Source organism: Erpetoichthys calabaricus, chromosome 8 (assembly GCF_900747795.2).
Source record: "Erpetoichthys calabaricus chromosome 8, fErpCal1.3, whole genome shotgun sequence".
Taxonomy (NCBI): domain Eukaryota; kingdom Metazoa; phylum Chordata; class Cladistia; order Polypteriformes; family Polypteridae; genus Erpetoichthys; species Erpetoichthys calabaricus.
In genome coordinates this window covers 23,532,398-23,552,433 of record NC_041401.2, presented here as the reverse complement: position 1 = coordinate 23,552,433, position 20,036 = coordinate 23,532,398, and the positions used below count along the sequence as shown (strand labels likewise).

Here is a 20,036-nt window from a genome sequence, read left to right as displayed (position 1 = left end):
GGGGCATTGGGACTCCTTTTGGAACAGATGGGACCTGTTCCACTGTGATGGGTTACATCTGAACTGGACGGGCACCAATGTATGTGTAGGCTAGTCGAGGATTGTTTAAACTAGGGAATGGGGGGCAGGGAGTTTAAGACAGGCCAGGTTTAGATCTATACATGGAGGAACAAACAACATTATAGAAATAAAAATGCGTAGTAATGTAAATTCTAAGCAAACATTTAAATGTAGAAGGAGTAACACATTAAAAATCGTTGCCTTAATGCTACAAGTATCAAAAATAAGGTAAGTGAGTTGGAGTTGTATATAGCAGAGCATAATTATGATATTATAGCAATAACGGAATCCTGGCTGAATAACAAAGAGTGTAACACAGAGGGACACACATTTTTTAGGAAGGATTGACAGAACAGAAAAGGAGGTGGGGTTGCTGTTTATGCCAAACAGAATTTAAATGTAAGTCCTCTTCAGTTGGATGATGAGCCCCATCTTAATGAGGACATGTGGCTTTGCCTGGAAAATATTAGGACAAGAGGTCTTAGTTTAGGAGTGTGTTATCCATCCATCCATCCATCCATTTTCCAACCCGCTGAATCCGAACACAGGGTCACGGGGGTCTGCTGGAGCCAATCCCAGCCAACAAAGGGCACAAGGCAGGAACCAATCCCGGGCAGGGTGCCAACCCACCGCAGGGAGTGTGTTATAGACCACCCAATTCAGACAGTAATTTCAGCACACATCTTTTTAGTAATATCAAAAAGGCAAGTTTACAGGGAGATATTATAGTCATCGGGGACTTTAATTATCCAAATATCAACTGGGATAACCTTGCAGACGGAGGAGCACAAGAGCAGGAGTTTTTAGAAGTAATCAGTGACTGTTTTCTAACACAGCATGTTAAAGCACCAATACGGGGTGAAGCTTGTCTGAATTTAGTATTTTGTAATAATCAGGATAGAATTGAGGGTGTAGAGGTGATTGAACCACTAGGGTCAAGTGACCATAATGTAATACAATTCTCAGTATTTTGTAAGAGTGCAGATGCAAAGATTAAAATTGTTAAGTTGAACTTTGGTAGGGCTAATTTTGAGCAGATGCGACAAAGTCTAAGTAGGATAGACTGGGATAAGCTTTTAAGTGTGGAGACAGTCGAGGAGCAGTAGAACAGGTTTAAAAATGTTTTACATGTAATGCAGGACAGATGCAGTACATAGCTAAATTTGGAATTAATAGGAAACTAAAAAAGAACCCCACAGTGGATTAATAAAGATTTAAAAAAGAAGTTGCAAAGGAAAAAAATGCTTTATAAGGCATATAAGACTAATGACTGCAAAGTGAATTGTAGAGCAAATGAGAACATGAGGGCAACCATTAGGAAGGATATCAGGGAGGCTAAAAGACATTTGGAGAGGAATATAGCAGATAAGGTGAAAAAAGACCCCAAGAGATTCTTTCAGTATTTTAGTAGTAAAAAAACAGTCAAGGAGGAGGTCAAGTCCTTCAGAAATAGTAAAGGGGAATTAAAAGATACAGACAGTGAAATAGCGGATGCCCTAAACTTACATTTTTTTGAGGTGTTTACAAGTGAGCAAGTGGATAACCTCCCAGAGGTAACAGGGACTACTAAGGAGGTACTGAGGGATTTAGAAATTGTAGAGGGAGAAGTGCTGCTCACATTAAATAAGATGAAATCAAACAAATCACCAGGACCAGATAATATTTACCCTCGAGTTCTTAAGGAGGCTAGCGAGTGCAGATATAAACCCTTGACACATATTTTTAGGAAGTCACTGCACACTGGAGAGATTCCAAAGGACTAGAAAATGGCAAATATCATCCCATTATATAAAAAAGGTGACAGGGCAGATCCAAGCAACTATAGGCCAGTAAGCTTAACGTGCATCACAGGAAAATTAATGGAAGGAATTATTAAGGATAAGATTGAGTAAAACATGGCAAGTACCGGAGTTTAACTGAACAGTCAGCATGGGGTCAGAACAGGGAGGTCGTGTTTTACTAACATGCTGGAATTCAATGAGGAAGCAACAAAAGGATACGATCAAAGTGGAGCAGATGATATTATTTATAATGACACTCAGAAAACATTTGATGAGGTGCCACATGAGAGGTTGGGCATCAAATTAAAAGAAGTGGCAGTTCAGGGTGATGTGTGTAGATGGGTGCAGAATTGGCTCAGACACTGGAAGCAGAGGGTGATGGTGCAAGGAACCAAATCAGAACTGGCCGATGTTAAGAGTGGTGACCAGCAGGGGGCAGTGCTAGGGCCACTGCTATTTTTAATATATATAAATGATTTAGATAGGAATATAAGTAACAAGCTGGTTAAATTTGCAGATGATACCAAGATAGGTGGATTAGCAGATAATTTGGAATCCGTTATATTATTACAGAAGGACTTGGATAGCATACAGGCTTGGGCAGATTTGTGGCAAATGATATTTAATGTCAGTAAATGTAAAGTATTACACATAGGAAATAAAAATGTTAGGTCTGAATACACAGTGGGAGGTCTGAAAATCGAGAGTACACCTTATGAGAAGGATTTAGGAGTTGTAGTGGACTCTAAGTTATCGACTTCCCAACAGTGTTCAGAAGCCATTAAGAAGGCTTACAGAATATCAGGTTATATAGCGCCTTGATGTGTGGAGTACAAGTCACAGGAGGTTCTGCTCAAGCTTTATAACACACTGGTGAGGCCTCATCTGGAGTCCTGGGTGTAGGTTTGGTCTCCAGGCTACAAAAACGACATAGCAGTGCTAGAAAAGGTCCAAAGAAGAGCGACTAGGCTGATTCAGGGCTACAGGGGATGAGTTAGGAGGAAAGATTAAAAGAGCTGAGCCTTTACAGTTTAAACAAAAGAAGATGAAGAGGAGACCTGATTGAAGTGTTTAAAATTATGAAGGGAATTAGTCCAGTGCAGGGGTGCCCAATGCGTCGATCGCGATCGACTGGTAGATCGTATAGGTAGTGCAGGTAGATCGCGTTGCATTCAAAAAAATTTTTTTTAAGTTAGTCTATTATGTATCCTCCCTATGGCATTTGCCACTTGATTGACATACAGGGCGACCAGTCTGAGATCTCTGTTCTTCGAACATACTGGTCATCCTGCATGCACGATCAAACGCGCGAGCTACTGCAAAACTCCAGCTGTGATCTAGTTAGCCTTCCAATTTATATCGACTAAAGAAGGGATTTAAAAAAAAAATTGTTTGGGGAGGGTATGGGCTGGATGTGGAATTGGAAGAGGATGTTTTTCTCTCACAATGTCACAATCAAAGTGTGTTTGTCTGATCTGTCAATCTATCATTGCTATTCCAAAGAAGGAAAATGTGGAAAGGCACTTTTGAACTGTTCATAAAAAGTTCGAAACTGACTTCCTTCCGAAAAGCGATCTGAGAAAGAGAAAGGAGAGGGAACTAAAATCGCAGTTAATCGAACAGCCGTCATTTTTCACTCGGCTGAATTCAGAAGCAAAGGCAGACACACCCACATCAAAAATTGCAACACTGTTTCACCTCAAACTCCTCTACGGTGGAGGATGAGATTTTGATAGTACAGGATGACATTCAGCTGAAGTCTGGGGCTCATGGACAGTTTTGGAACTTACTTACAGAGTAACAGTACCCAGACATGAGGAAATGTGCTACCTCCTTGACTGCGTTATTCGGCTCTACTTATTTATGCGAGTCAGCCTTTTCCCACATGAAGATTATTGAATCCAAATACTGTAGTGACCATAAATGTATTGAATTGTTATTGTGCCATAAGAGTTATTCAGTTATGCAAGGTACGACAACATATATTTTATGTATAAAGTATACTCAGTATATATATATATATATATATATATATATATATATATATATAGCATTTTTAATGTAGGTAGATCACTTCGACCTAGTCATTTTAAAAGTAGCTCGCAAGCCGAAAGAATGTGGGCAGCCCTGGTCCAGTGGATTGAGACTGTGAGTTTAAAATGAGTTCATCAAGAACACGGGGACACAGTTGGAAACTTGTTAAGGGGAAATTTCACACAAACATTAGGAAGTTTTTCTTTACACAAAGAATGATAGACACTTGAAATAAGAGACCAAGTAGTGTGGCAGACAGTAGGACTTTAGGGACTTTCAGAACTCGACTTGATGTTTTTTTAGAAGAATTAAGTGGATTGGACTGGTGAGCTTTTTGGACTGAATGGCCTGTTCTTGTCTCGAACTTCTAATATATATTAAATGCAAACTTGACTGTTTGACTCACTCACTATTTCCTGTTTAGTTAAAAAGCTAGAATTAGGCAGGATAGTACATCTAAGTCAGTAGGTATCTGGTAAACTAGAGCATTTCTATATATCAGTATTTAAGGGTGGGGCGGCATGGTGGCGCATTGGTAGCGCTGCTACCTCGCAGTTAGGAGACCCGGGTTCGCTTCTCGGGTCCTCCCTGTGTGGAGTTTGCATGTTCTCCCCGTGTCTGCATGGGTTTCCTCCGGGTGCTCTGGTTTCCTCCCACAGTCCAAAGACATGCAGTTTAGGTGGATTGGCGATTTTAAATTGGCCCTAGTGTGTGCTTGGTGTGTTTGTGTGCGTCCTGCGGTGGGTTGGCACCCTGCCCGGGATTGGTTCCTGCCTTGTGCCCTGTGTTGGCTGGGATTGGCTCCAGCAGACCCCTGTGACCCTGTGTTCAGATTCAGCGGGTTAGAAAATGGATGGAGTGTTTAAGGGTAACACTACAATTGAAAAACTACATTCCCCAAAAATCTTTTGTTTCCACTCAGCACAGGCAGACCACCAGTTGAACACCACCAGCACACCAGAGCTACTCGCCAATAGTGCGAATGGATGAGTGAATAAGTGGAGGTGAGGTGTTTTGAGAAAGGGAACAGACACAGGATGATGATGTGTGGTGTGACCTCTGAAGTGGAAGAAGGAAGGTTCACCAAAGCTGACAGACAATGTAGTTACCCACTCGAGGTGGGCTATACACCTCAAGTCCATCTGCCAGGGAGGTAGAGAGAAATACAAGAGGATTCGGATTTCTTGCACCCAAGACAATAAACTCCAAGTAATGGCAGCGGCGCAGCTCATCCCATTAAGCGACATCGGGGTGTCCTGGTTGAACTGGGATTTTATATACTGTATATGGTGGTGTTCATACTGCTAACACTGTCATGAGGTGCTGCACAAAGGAAACAGGAATGCAGTACTAAGTAGTGCAAGATAAGTTCAGATAGAAGATGAATCACAGGTAAAGAATCAGAATCAGAATATCTTTATTGTCATTGTAACAAATACAACAAAATTAGGTGTAGTCTCCGCGGTGTCAAAATGTAAATAACTATAATTACAAAAGGATAAGAAGAAATAAGGTAGAACACAGACATTCAACATAAGACCTTGCACATGAACACTATTACACAAGATGTCATCTATTGCACTGCTGCATTGGAGGTGATTAGGTGGCATTCAGTGCCCTAATAGCAACAGGGTAGAAACTGTTATTCCGTCTATTAGTCTTTGTTTTCATACTCCTATATCTTTTGCTTGATGGCAACAGTTGGAACATGTTATGAGCGGGGAGTGAGGGGTCTTTTAAGATATCTTCTGCCTTCCTGAGGCAGCGAGAGCTGTGCAGTTCATCCAGAGAGGGTAAAGAACAGCCGATGATCTGCTGGGCAGTCTTTACGATCCGCTGAAGTGTTCTCCTCTGTGCTGTTGTGCTGCTGGAAAACCCCACGCAGAGGCAGTGGCACAGGATACTCTCGATAGTGCAGCGATAGAAGGACACCAGCAGTTTTTGGGGGATGTTATTTTTTCTGAGGAAATAAAGTCTCTGTTGAACCTTCTTCACCAGCTCAGCTGTGTTCACACCCCAGGACAGGTCTTCCATGATGTGGACTCCCAGGAAGTGGAAGTCTGACACCCTTGCCACACAGTCCCCTCTGATGTAAAGTGGTTTGATGTCCGTTTTCTTTTTCCTGAAGTCCACAACGAGCTCCTTGGTCTTAATGGTTGCTACACAACTCCATGCTTTGGGTCAGATTATTCGCAGACATGGCCTTAACTTCTACTGTTATGCAGACGATATACAGTTATATCTTAGTACAGACTCCCCTACAGATTCACCTCCCAGCACACTCACGGAATGCATCACTGATCTTAAGCTATGGATGGAAAATAACTTTCTCAAACTTAATGCCAATAAAACTGGTCCAAAATCCCAACTTTCTAAGGCATCCAATTTCTCTGTTTCTGTTAATGGTGCACTTGTCAAACCTGCTCCTGTTGATTCATCACTTAACTTTGAGCTACTCATTAGGTCCATCCATCCATTCATTTTCCAACCCGCTGAATTTGAACACAGGGTCACAGGGATCTGCTGGAGCCAATCCCAGCCAACACTGGGCACAAGGCAGGAAACAATCCCGGGCAGGGTGCCAACCCACCGCAGACACATTAGGTCTCTTTCCAAAATTTCATTCTATGATCTCCATAGCATCGCCCGCCTCCGTCTATTTCAGTCCTTGTCTGATGCTCAAACTCTGGTTCATTGTTTCATAATGTCTCATATTGATTACTGTAATTCCCTCTTCATTGGCCTCCCTGCAAAATCTATACAGAAGGTACAGTACATTCAGAACTGTGCAGCCACACAAAGCGTTCTGCTCACATCTCCCCTGTTCTCTCCCAGCTTCACTGGTTACCAGTTCCATCAAGGATTAAATTCAAGATTCTACTTCTCACCTTCAAAGCCCTACATAACCTTTGCCCCCCTCTACCTCACTCAGCTCCTCACACTCCTTGTCGCTCTCTCAGGCCCTTGAGCAGTCATCTCTGTAACTGTCCCACGCACCAGACTCTCCACCGTGGCAGGCAGGTCCTTCAGTGCTATGGCCCCTCAACTCTGGAACTCTCTTCTTCAGTCTCTCTGAGATTGCTCCTATTTCTGCACTTTTAAATCTCAACTGAAAACGTTCCTCTTCTACAAAATTTTGTCATCTGTGTAAAATTTTTTTTTTACTCTGTATGTAAAGCGACCTTGGGTTTGTGAAAGGCATGCGATAAATGTAACATTATTATTCATCCTTCCATCCATTATCCAACCCGCTATATCTTAGGTACAGGGTCACGGGGGTCTGCTGGAGTCAATCCCAGCCAACACAGGGCACAAAGCAGGAAACAAACCCTGGGCAGGGCGCCAGCCCACCACAGGGCACACACACCCACACACCAAGCACACACTAGCAACAACTTAGAATCACCAGTGCACCTAACCTGCATGTCTTTGGACTGTGGGAGGAAACCCACGCAGACATGGGGAGAACATGCAAACTCCACGCAGGGAGGACCCAGGAAGCGAACCGAGGTCTCCTTACTGCGAGGCAGGAGCGCTACCACTGCGCCACCATGCTTCCCTACCAGTTTTGATTGTTATTTGTTTGTTTGGAGGTTTGTATTTCAGGAATCAGGGTGGTGCATTGGTCGAAATTCTTGTTTCATTGCTCCAGCTTTCTGGATTCCTATCTTCTCAGTCTGCTCTTCCTGTAGGTTTTTCTCTGGGTGTTCCAGTGTTTCTCCCACATCCCAAAGATGTTCTTGTTGGTCTGACTGGTGACTCAGTGTAGTGTTGTGTGTAAGCCTTACAATGGACCAGCGTCCTGTTTAGGGTTAGTTGCTGCCTCACACATAATGCTAGGTTCCAGTGTCGATGACCGCAGAATGGATCGTGCAGGTTGAATAATAAATAGATATATTCAGCCTAGTTGTGAGATGATATGGCAGAGCTGGTTCCCACCTTGAAAATATTACTATCAGAATAGGGTCTAGGCTCATGTGGCCTGTACTGGATTGGACCTGGTTTAATAATGGGGGATGGATTTGGGTTAATAGTGAGATCTAGTTCTGGTTCTTGCTTTATTATTATTATTATTATTAATTGTGTTCAGGAGCAGGTTGTTGTCAGTCAAAGATAAAATCCCTTAACATTCATAAAGACAACAAGGCAGTTATCAGAGGTGAAGGCCACAATTCTAGTCGCCTGGTATTAGAAGAATACAAAAAAATCAAAGAAAGGAGGAATGGCAAACTGTTTGCTTTGTTGAGACTGATTTGGTTTATGGTGCTGTTTTCTTTTTTTGTCTTTTTAACAATCTCACACTTGTGCTGTGTTTTATTGTTTTAGAAAGCACATGAGAGCTTGTGTTCAAACCAGATATCTCTTAGAGGGAAAAACGATTCACAAATATTTAAAAAACAGAGGTGACCAGAGGAAATTATCTTTAAAAACCTTTTTGATAAAAATAATTTGTTTGGTGACAGTTTCAGCATTCTATCAGATACAGTTACAAATTAGAACACTTTTCTTATTTTGTTCTCAATCTTTTTGTATGCAGGTGGAGGTTCACGTTTTATCTCTATATATTCACATATGGGGTCCGGTTCCTTAAAAAGGTAAGCTTTCATAATAACATGAATTGTAATGTTTTTCTATTCAAATTATTATCATTTTTTCTTTTTGTTTCTCAGTTTGTGCTTGTTGTTTTATATTGGGAACTCACTGGGCCTAATTAGTCTTATTGTTCAGTGGTCAGGGAATTACAAAGTGCTGGGTGGTGCAGGGAAATGGGAAATTTTCAAATGGACGTTCAATGCATGAATAAACAAAATACATTCAATGATGAAATGTATTGTACAGGATATGCAATTAATGATGGTAATCAACATTCATTTTATATTTTGAAAAAAACATCATGAAGGTGTTGTCCATTTCTCTGTACACATTCTGACAGCCTGCTGTGGAAACTCTGCAGTTCTGCATTGCTCGATGTAACGTGTCAAGAGGAATGCCAGCGATTTCCTCTTCAGTTCAGTTTCAGTTCAGCAATGGCTGCAGGACGTGTGCAGCACATTTGGCTTTTAAGATGTCCCCACAGAAAAAAAAAATCACAAACAGTGAGATCTGGGGATGTGACCGTTGCGTGAAATGACGCGCCTTCCAAAAAATCGTCAAATAGCTTACCATCGATTGTCGGTCAGTATGAGAAGTGGCTCCACCTGGGGACTTCTTTATTAAGGCTGAAGTCGTTTCTTCGAAATTCCGCACCCATGTTGTAATGGCGTGAGCTGACTGGACATGATCATGACGTCCTAACTGGTAATGACGCAGCAGTCACCATTCTTATAAAAGATTTTCACAGCGAACGCTCATTACGCACCACTCCACTGCTCCATTATGACTAATGCCAAGGGGTCCTAAACGAGGTCACATTGGTTTCAAACAACTGCCGATGCCCTAGGTTCACCAACACCTAGTTCCAAAATTTCCTGTTTTCCTTAGCCACCCTGTATATTTTTATTAATATTATTATTAACAACAACAATAATAGTAATATCATGTATACCTGTATTTGCTATTTTATAAAGCCTGTGCCTTTCCTCATCGCCTTGGCATATTTTGAATCTCAGGAAGGTTTTTCTCATTTTGAGGGTTCTCTTTTTGCAGGTTTCATTTCCATAGCTACTTCCATGACTCGCCCTCTTGGGGAAATATTTTGTTTTTGCCTCTTAACAAGTGTCTAGTGATAAAAGATTACTGTTTTTAATTTGTGAATGCTGATCTGTCTTATCAAATTTGATGTGAGTGTCACACTGGGGCATGAAGGAGTAAATAAATCCTCTTTGCTTTGCTCACATTTCTGTTACTATGTCAGACTTGTGTCCCAGGACGACCATTTATGTTAGTCTATTAGCTTTAAAGTTATCTCCTGACATCATAAAACAAGGATTAGATGAACAGATGTGCTTGGAGCAGTATGATACCCCCTTCAGACTCATGCTGCTCCTTACATGATGTGTCAGATGGGGTGCATGCTGTGGACAGGCATGGTAATGACAGCTTCTAAGACAGCAAGGAAATTTTGGGGAGCTAACTGGGGTCATCCTCTTTATTGTCCGGAAACTGCAAATCAAACGAAGAAAAACAAAAAAAGACACTTGTAGGTATTTGTCCCTTGATTGTGAATGTCTGGAAAGAGTGAACAAAAGGACTGTCATTGGTGGGTTGCACTGGCCAGTAATGACAGTAATGAGTTTTATGGTGGCTTGACCAGAAGGGCGGGGTCAAATGCATTGAGGACTATGGTAGGGAAACACTCAATCACAGGGCACATTTGCAACAAAGGGGGAAAATGAGGGGACCAGAAGAAAATCATAGACACAGAAGGAACAAAAACTGAAAATATTGGGAATGGAGCTTATGGTCCCACATGGGGCAATGCCAGCCATTGTTCAGATGATCTCTATAGCAAGGGTCCCCAATTCAAGTCCTGGAGGGCTCCAGTGGCTGCAGGTTTTCATTCTAAGCCTTTTATAATAGTGGATAGAGATTGTACAACACTCATAAAATGGTTCTCGGGGGTCTTTTTGATGTTACACATCTAATTTAATTTGACTTTAATCAAAATGAGCAAGTTGTAAGGCTTTATGGATCCTAGTCTATTAGAACTGAATTATATTTCTTGGGTGTCACATTTAGTGTGTTTACATGCACAATAATCCGTATAAGAGAAGGAGAAGGCCTTTGAACCCTTTTGTTTTCAGATCTTTTGAGAGTTGCTTTGAGGATCCCATGCTGTCACTCTTCAGTGGAGAGTCAAAGGGAAGCACAACTTGTAATTGACCACCTTAAATATCTTTATATCTCATGATTGGACACACCTGTCTAGGAAGTTCAAGGCTTAATGAGCTCATACAACCAATTTGGTGTTGTAAGTAATCAGCATTGAGCAGTGACAGGCATTCAAATCAGACAAATTACAAGGGGACCCACATTTTTGCACAGCCAGTTTCTCACATTTGATTTAATGTCATATAACTAAATACTGCTCACTAAAAACCTTTGTTCAGAAAACACCGCAGTACTCAGATGTTCCTAGGAAATGAAAAACATACCACTGTTATCTTTTTTGTTGAAAGTAGAATAAATTATTATGCCGGCTGAGAGGGGTTCCCAAACTTTTTCATATGACTCTATATTTAATATATATGTTACTTATATATTTAACTTGATGATGATTCAATATAACATTGTCCTGTTTCAGTGCACAAAACATGACAACACAGTTAAAATTCTGTCAATATCTGAAGGATACACACTCAAATGCTGTCAATGTCCAAAGGATACACAAAGTCCAGAGGAATGATTGGAGGGACAGCCTGGCAGATTAGCCTTGTTTCATTCTTAATTTTAATTTTAAATTAAATTTTTTTAGCTTGTTGCCTCAAAGAACTGCAAAATAGCTCAGAAACTCCTTACACGCTGGTGTCTTGGTCCAGACTGAGACCTCTTCCTCCCTGGACACGCCCCTTTTTTATTTCATCCCATCCTGAAGGGGCGGGGCCTTCTCCTGGCACCATGGGCAGGATCTCTCCTGGTTTATCCTTCCATCTATTTCCAGAGAATTGACCATTTTTGTACCGGACTTTAGCTGAGAGTGCACCAGGTATAAAAACAGCAACTCTACTTTGGAGGGAGTTCATGTTGAAAGGTGCTGTGTAAAACCAGAAGGGCCAGTCTACATAACTGACTTCTTGCTTACCCCCAGGCTGAGTCATTTCACCTTCTAGGTGTCCAGATCTTACAATAGAAAATAAATGTAGAGAACTGTAGTGGAATAGAATTCACAAGGTAAAGCAGGGCTTGTTTAGACACTAACAAGACAAAAGGTTAAGAAGTTTTAATGGAATGAAATTTAAGCTGCCTGGACTCAACATAACGACATTAGCGTCCTGACAAATAAAAGAACACGGAATGAAACAAAATGCTAGTGATGTGGCTGATAGGTGGGCATGCAGCTACAAGCCATGTTTTTAAGATCACTTGTCCATGAGCTAACCAAGCACGTTCAGCTGGGTGAGTAGTCTTCTGCTGTTGGTAACCTTTCTTACAGTTTCCCAGTAGCATTGTATTCATGTACACATTGTCACTTTTCCTGCCTGAATGGTTCTTCAAGTTTGGTAGAAAGTTTGCTTCCATTTTTCCAGGCCAGTTGCTATCATGATGGACCAAATTCTGTGCTTGATATTCAGTGTCATTGTCTCTGTTTGTTTTTTTGGGTACATTTCTATTGTAAGAAAATCACAAACAGTCATAAAGAGTTGGGTCACACGTGGGAAAACCCCATACAATTGAAAACAAAGCGTGAACAATAAATGTGTTAAGACATGAGTCTCAAGAATGACTGCTTCAAGATAGCGACACTTCCAGTTAAGAACAGGCCAGGCAGGAAGAGACAGGTCCAGGTGGGTGGATACCAGAAGTGACATCAGAGGCGTTAAGGCTGTCAATCAATCGGCTCTGTAAAGGGAAGAAGGCAAGAGGTGTTAGTAAACAGCGCCATCTTGTGGATCATAAAGAAGCTTTAAGCCAGGGGTCTCTAACACGTCGCTCGCGATAGTACTGGTAGCTCGCCACCCCTTTCCAAGTAGCTCGCCAAAGGGTTAATGAATCGTACATTAATTTGAAAACTTGATTAGTCGAATAGGGGTAGGAGATCTTTCCAAAAAGTCCTATCACAATCCACAATCTGAATTGCAATCTATCTTTTCAATGTGGCATACACTTAAGAGAATATCCGGACTCAAACTTATCAAGACCTAAGTAACACTTTATCTTAAATATCAAACAAAGTTGAATTCATCCATTCTGTCGTTCACTAGCTAAGCGGAGTTAAGGACCACACCCTGAAGCTAGCGAGTGAGCCCCTCCCTTCGGCCCGGTGCGTGGACCTCGGATTCGCGTAAATAAATCTGTACCGCAAGCGAACTCTGATACATAATGAAATGAGAGAAGTTACAAAATCAACCGGAATGTTCAAGCAAATTATAGAAAAAACCTGATCTGTTAAGTAGACATTGGATTTTCTATATTATATATTAGTAAATCTTCAAAATAATGTGCAGTTAAAGTCTCAACAGCATTCTCAGCATTTCTGGAGCTTAGTAGAGCCCGATAACTATAAGAATCTTCACCAAGCAGCTCTGAAAATGTCAGCTTTGTTTGGGTCTCCATACCTCTGTGAGTCTGACATGAAATCAAAGTTCAGAACACGACTGACAGACGAACATTTAAATGACTCCACCAGACACCTCAGTGGCAGTCATCTGACGAACTAAAAAACACATCACACATGCAACTGGACCTGTGAAGAAAGTGACACAGTGACATGGAACAAAATGATAAATGAATAAGGAATATCTGTGCATTTGGAATGGCATTGTTTTGTTTTGACAGCATTCATGTTTTAATTCAATAATGTGAGATACACTAGAAAATGCATACAGACATACAAAATCCACTTGCAGGTGAGCAAAATGATTTTTTGTGATGTTTTAATGCAAAATGTGAGTTGTGGACACCAACATTTTGTAAATGTTCAGGTAAAACGAGCTTATTCAGTTTGTTTGGGTTGAAATAAGCTATGAGAATAAACGTTAGAAAACATGAGGAGCTCTCGGCCATTTTCATTTTGTAAAAGTAGATCTCCGTGAAATAAAGATTGGAGACCCCTGCTTTAAGTTGTCCCCAAGGCACATGTGTGTTACAGCATACAATAGCAAAAACACCTAACGCGATAGCCATATCAGTCTGTCTGCCCCTCTGTCTGTCTGCCTTTGCACGGGAAACAACTTGGCACGTTAATTCTTCAAGGAAATTTGTCACGAGAGTTCAATTTTCGTTGAGACATCTTGAACACATTGCTCTGCATCCATTTTTGAAATGTTAATTGTTCCATTGTAAAGTATTAGCAAATTTTTAAGTTCAAAACAGTGAGACATTCTCTGCAACTTCAGCTGGGAATGAGTTTAATGTTTCAATCTAACTTTGAGTTGGTTGCTTCAGCTTTTATAATTTGTCATATTTTTTTCTTTTGCTCCTTCCACATCTGCTGCTGATAGCAATGCAGTGAGACGCCTGCAGTCATGTACACTGAAGTAAATACACCTGGAACGGGGTGGGGTCACAGGTAGGTGGGTTTAACTGTCCGAGTAGTGATGAGCGAACCCTGCTGAATTTGCTGTATCTCATGTTCAGTGGAAATGTATGGAAATTTTAACAAACTCAGCAAAATGCATTGAAGTTAACAGGAAAGGAAAACAGAACTAGTTTTGAGTGGAGTATAATGGTGACATGATCTTCGCCTCAGGGCTAGGGAAGCATCTGCCAACTATGCAGCACCAATTACTGTACCCAAAAATGTGGCCCAAGCTGTGAGGCAGCAGTGCCAACCATGTGCCAATGTGCCTCCATGAAATAAAATTATACTCTGAATCCATAATAATGCAAGTCTTCTAATCTCCATGGTTCCTATCACTTTGACTGACTAACACCCACGGAGCCTGTATTCAAGGGATCAACCTTATAAACTCAGGGTGGCTGTCCCTGTCACTACCAGGTCTGTGCTACATAGAGATATGAAATGAATCTATGCAGAAACACAAAGTGTTTTCATAAAAGTCTCTTTATGTTCAGCTAATATACCCCTCAAATGAAGGTACCGTGATTTTTTTTAACACGTAGGGTACAAATCTGGCCGGATTAACATTCGGGTAGTGATGTGAATTATTCACGAGTTCACAAAGCTGATCAAGAAGCACCGTAAAGTGTGAGGTGGAGTATGCTTACAGTAGGCTAGCGTGAAAGTTCTGAGTGACACAAAACAGGCAAGTAGTGCAGATTGGGTAGTGATGTCCCCATTCAACATGGCTGCAGCAGCAGATCTTCAATTTTACACTGGCCTTACAAAGCATCATGGGGAGCTGGGAAAAAAAGCATTTGTCTAAGTTAGCTGCACAGAGAATTTTCAGGGAGACAAATTTGGTGAACAATGTCACTGGCCACAAACTTGCTGTGAAAAAGACTTTCACCGATCAACACTACTGCCATCTATGAAAGCAATTACAGCAACGTGATATTGTAAAATGGTATTGAAAGACGTGTTTTATGTACACTACTAGTACATGTAATTATATTCTATTGTCACTGTTATTTTTGACTTACTGTTGTGAAATACTTAAACAAAACTTTGGTAACAAACGCGTTGATGAAGTGACTAGAAAATTTAACAAGTTACACAATATAGATAGGCATGGCGTAACCTTCAGGCATGGTCTGCGTCTGTGTTAATTGATGTGAAAGTTGGAGCCTTTTACATTTTTTATTTACTTCTTTCAGGAGTCAGTTACTATATTTTTGTGTATTGAATAGTTTTGTAACAGTCATATTCAAAAGTAATAGCGATAGTAGAATGCAATTCCATGAGTTAGTAGACTCCATTACATATGCGCTTTTTAACAACACTTAACAATGGAGTTAAAAACAGAGCACAAGGAGGCTCATGGTGGGTCAGTAGCTTTATACACAGCAGAATACAATTTAAGTGATGTGACAATGTCATCGACTGATGTTTGTTAGTAGCGGAGAGTCTGTGACTGACTGTTGTTCAATTTTCTTAAACAAAGCAATTTTGAAAGAATACCCAATAGAATAGAATCCAATAATTAGCAATTGAAAAATATCTATGAATACAAAATGACCTTTACTAACATAAAATTAGTATCAATATTACTCTATGAAAGGAGAAAAAGAACTGAAATAAATTCCACATGTAGAAATTCATTAGTTAACACACAGTAGAAACCCTCCACCTTCGGACGCCACTCTCTATTTCTAAACCCGTCCTGTTTATGTCATCTGTTAGGGCAGCTGCACCTTTCCCATGTTATTTATTAGTTCAAACACTGTTTAGCTGCAGGTTGATGATGTCAGTTCTTTACAATAATAATCTGTAGATAATATTGTCCAATCAATTCAGTCTTATATGTGCTTACATAATTGCTTTCCCCCTTCCATTTATTTCCAGAGAAGTGTTCTCTTTGTACCCTGTTAGTTAATTTATCTAAAACAGCAGGAGAAGGTGGCCGCTGTGTGAATTGTTTGCATGCACATTTGCTCTGCCCGACATTTAACTCACTTGCATTGGGCATCTAAGCGACTGTTGGACAAATAAAAGAAGAAAATACACAAAATATACAAGTTCAAGCAAGGTAACATTCAAAATGGTACAGCACGATGTGTTTGAGATATCTGAACAAAAAGTGAACTGTCTCAACCAATTTCTTCGAATAATAAGTGTGCCACATTTCCGCAAAATTGGGCCATGGGGGTCCGAGTTGTTTCTTGAGGATGGATGGACAGACAGACAGACAGACTTGGGCATTTCCAGTAGGTGATTCATACATTATATGTGAATGCACATTCAAACCAGCTAACCATATCCTCAAATTCACCTGAATGTAACGCCATGCAGACACTTTCTTACTTGTTTTTTTTTCCCTTTTTTATTTTTTTGGCTTGAGCCCAGTGATGGACTGGTGCCCTGACAAGAGCTGCTTCCTGTCTTGCATCCTTTCATTAGATTAAACAGAATTTAACAACGTTATCTTCTCTAATCACCTAGCTTTCTACTGACACCTCAAACCCCTAAAGACTGACACATCTGGTTAAATGCCGTGGATCTACCCTCAGGGTGTTCTGGGAGTGCGTCCTGGGACTTCTGGCGGCAAGGGGCCTTTTCACCAAAGGTCATTTAAACCATTGATTATCCACATACAGAAATGACCAAGGGGGACTGGTCAATGAAATGATTGAGTATCTGCAAGTCAAAATGATTAAGGACCCCCAAGCAGGGCCAATGTAGTGTCAGACTGAAATCATAAGTAAGAAATTATATCCTGCCTTAAAGAACCTGGTGTCTGCCTGCTGCATTGATAAAAATATAATGAACCCTCTGTTAAGGAGCCACGTCACCCAGGGGCCTGTGGGATCTTTATCTGACCTTTCCTGTATGAGTGAGTGTGCCCTAAGATGGACTGGGGCATCATGCAAGGTTCGTTACTGCATTGCATCTAGTGCTGCTTTGATAAGCCCCAGCTCTATGTGACTCTGAACTAGATAAGCAAAAGGATGGAAAGGTATACCACACTATACCACACCACACCACACCACGTCATACCATACCATACCACACCATATCATACCAAACCACACCATACCATAGCACACAACACAACACCTTACCACACCATACCATACCACAGCATATCACATTATACCATACCATACCATACCATACCATACCATACCATACCATACCATACCATACCATACCATACCATACCATACCATACCATACCATATCATACCAAACCACACCATACCGTAGCACACAACATAACACCTTACCACACCACACCATACCACACCACACCACACCATATCACACCATACCATACCATACCATACCACACCACACCACATCATACCATACCATATTATAAGCTCGCTTGATCTTGAGCAGGGGTCAGGAGCGTATCCCAGCAAGCATAGAGTGCAAAGCAGGAACAAACCCCTGGGCAGGGTGCCATTCCATCAGAAGGAATGAAAGGATGATAGAATTAGCTGCTACTGTTATGGCTCACTGGTTAGTGCTGCTGTCTCACATCTCCAGGGATCAGTTTCCAGTCTCTGTGGATTTTGCATGAACATCTAAGTTCCCCATTACACTCCATATCGCAAATACACAAATGTCCATTTCATTAGTGGTTTTAAGTTAGCTATTGCCAATACCCCATAATGGAAATATTTGGTTCAGAAAATGGAAGCTGTGGCCTACAGGGGGCACACAGCTCCCCAAATCCGACACAGACAAACACAGGACACAAGTTCAGTATACACGTTTTCTATTTTTCTTTGTGGGAAACGCCTCCACCTGTTTCCCACCTGCACAGCACAGTTCCAACCACAGTACACAGCACTAAAGCACACTTTCTTTCTTTCTCTTTTCTTCTCCTTCTCTTTCTCTTCCTGTTTCCGCCTCCACTCTTCCTGGAAAAGCTTTGTCCTCCACCTCCCGACTCTCACTCTCGGAGTAGTGATGGCTGGCTCCTTTTATAGAACACCCAGAAGTGCTCCAGGTGTTCAATGAGCTTCTTCCGGCAGCACTTCCGGGTGGGGTAGAAGTGCTGCAACATAAGGCTCAGCAGCACCTGCAGCACCCCCTGGCAACACCCTCGGAACCCAACAGGGCTGCGCCAAACTCCAACTCCCATGGAGCCCTGTGGGAGTCCAAGGCACCATGGGGAGCTGCCATCTATCCCTCTGGGGGGAGTTTATGCCCTGAATATCTCCCAGTCCTTCCACTACATGGGTGTCCCGGCCAGGCAAGAGCTCCGGCCGTCCACCACAAAGCATATTACCGGTACTATAAAACATTTCAGCTCAGAAATTCAATTATTGGTCATTCTCTATATTTGCATTCACAATACGGTTGCTGAAAGAAATAGCAGAATAAATAAATAGGCTCCACCATTGACCTGATGTGACCACTTTTAAGTGCTTGCACAAAAAAACCCTAATTTTTATGAACAGCTGTCATCCTTGGTACGAGTTATTGTGTAAAGGTCACGGTGATCTTTAGTGCTGTCATTGCAGTCTGTTGTTAATGACTGCCAGTAGATGCAAGGATCCCATTAACTGTCCTCATGAGCACCCTGAGGAGCTTGGGGGGGCCAATCAGTCCCAAAATGACAAGTGCTGTCCAATTTATCAGGAGAACAAGTTTTACAAGCCCAGTTCTGCCTACGTTCTCCCAAGTAGGTCATGGAGAGCTCTACATTTTATCTGGGACGGGTGCCAACATTACAAGCCATTAATAATCTCAGGCTGGGCAGGTCTGGTTTTGAGCATTTATTTTTTTTATTTTCATTCTGTTTTATAACATATTTTTTAATGTAGACAAAAGGAATTGTTTTTTTTATTTTACCAGTCTTGGCATTGTCTGTTTATTGCTAGACTCCAGGGAGCTGACACCACTCACTGCTGCAGGGGTCACTTCACAAATGATGGCCAGGCCTCTTTGTTTAAAATATGGAGCTGACATTTAGGGCAAATCAACGATTCCCAAACCTTGTTACACATACTGACAAGCTATCGTTCATGCGTTTATTCATTTTTTAAAACTTACAGGGCATCAGAGAGGTGGACCCTTTATCCCCGGAGAATGAGACAGGAGAGCCTCAGAGTAGAGTCGTTGCTGCTCCGCAATGAGAGGAGTCAGTTGAGGTGCTTTGAGCAAGTTGTGAGGATGCCCCCCAAGGCAGTTCCCCCTGACAACCCCCAGTACAGAGCACGCTTATTTATGCAAGGCTAATTTAGAGTCATCAATCAACCTAATAAGAATGTGGAATGACTGGGGCTACAAGTAGGACTGGGTATGAACCACTGGAATGAGCAGACACTGCCATGGTGTGTTCAGCTCTGATGGGAGAGTGTCCTCCATGTGGGGAGAAGAGCACATGGCCAGCTACCCTGTAAAACATACGTAGCTCTGATCTCTCTTTCAAAAATGTTCTCTCGTGAAAAGTGGACAGACATACAGACAGACAAACAGATGTTGGATTTTATATGTAGTATATATAAATATAGTCAGTCAGTCAGTCATTATCTAACCCACTACTGTATATCCTAACACAGGGTCATGGGGGTCAGCTATATAAATATAAATTGAATATATATTGTGGCCGCTAGAGGCGCTGTTGCCCCGCTAAACCCACCAGACAGACGTCCAGGACACTCATGTAAAAGCACCAAGAAGATTTCTTTTAATACATTCTTCAGTACAGTGCACAAAGCACCACACACTCCACAATTCTCCAATACTTATAATAATAAACAATAATCAATCCTCCAATCCTCCCAGCAGCTCTGTCACTCTACCACACAACTCCGGCTCTCCTTGCTGGGTTTTGACCAGTCCTTTAAATAGTCCATGACCCGGAAGTATTCCTTCTCCAGGTCAAACACCACATCATCCTTCAAGTAGCCCGGAAGTACTGCGGGCTTCCGTCCTTCTGCCTCCGAAGTACTTCTGGGTCGTAATAACAGTAGGAGTCCCCAGGT

At 41.6% G+C, this 20,036-nt stretch overlaps 1 protein-coding gene across 2 annotated transcripts in view; it reads left to right on the top strand.

Annotated features, from left to right (window-relative positions):
- The window catches only part of cers6 (ceramide synthase 6), a 215,348-nt gene that overhangs the window by 92,947 nt on the left and 102,365 nt on the right, over positions 1-20,036 (top strand). For both annotated transcript variants that reach the window (XM_028806361.2, XM_028806360.2), the window contains exon 4: positions 8,413-8,470. In XM_028806361.2, coding sequence (XP_028662194.1) covers positions 8,413-8,470 — 58 coding nt within the window. The remainder of the gene's footprint in view (positions 1-8,412; positions 8,471-20,036) is intronic.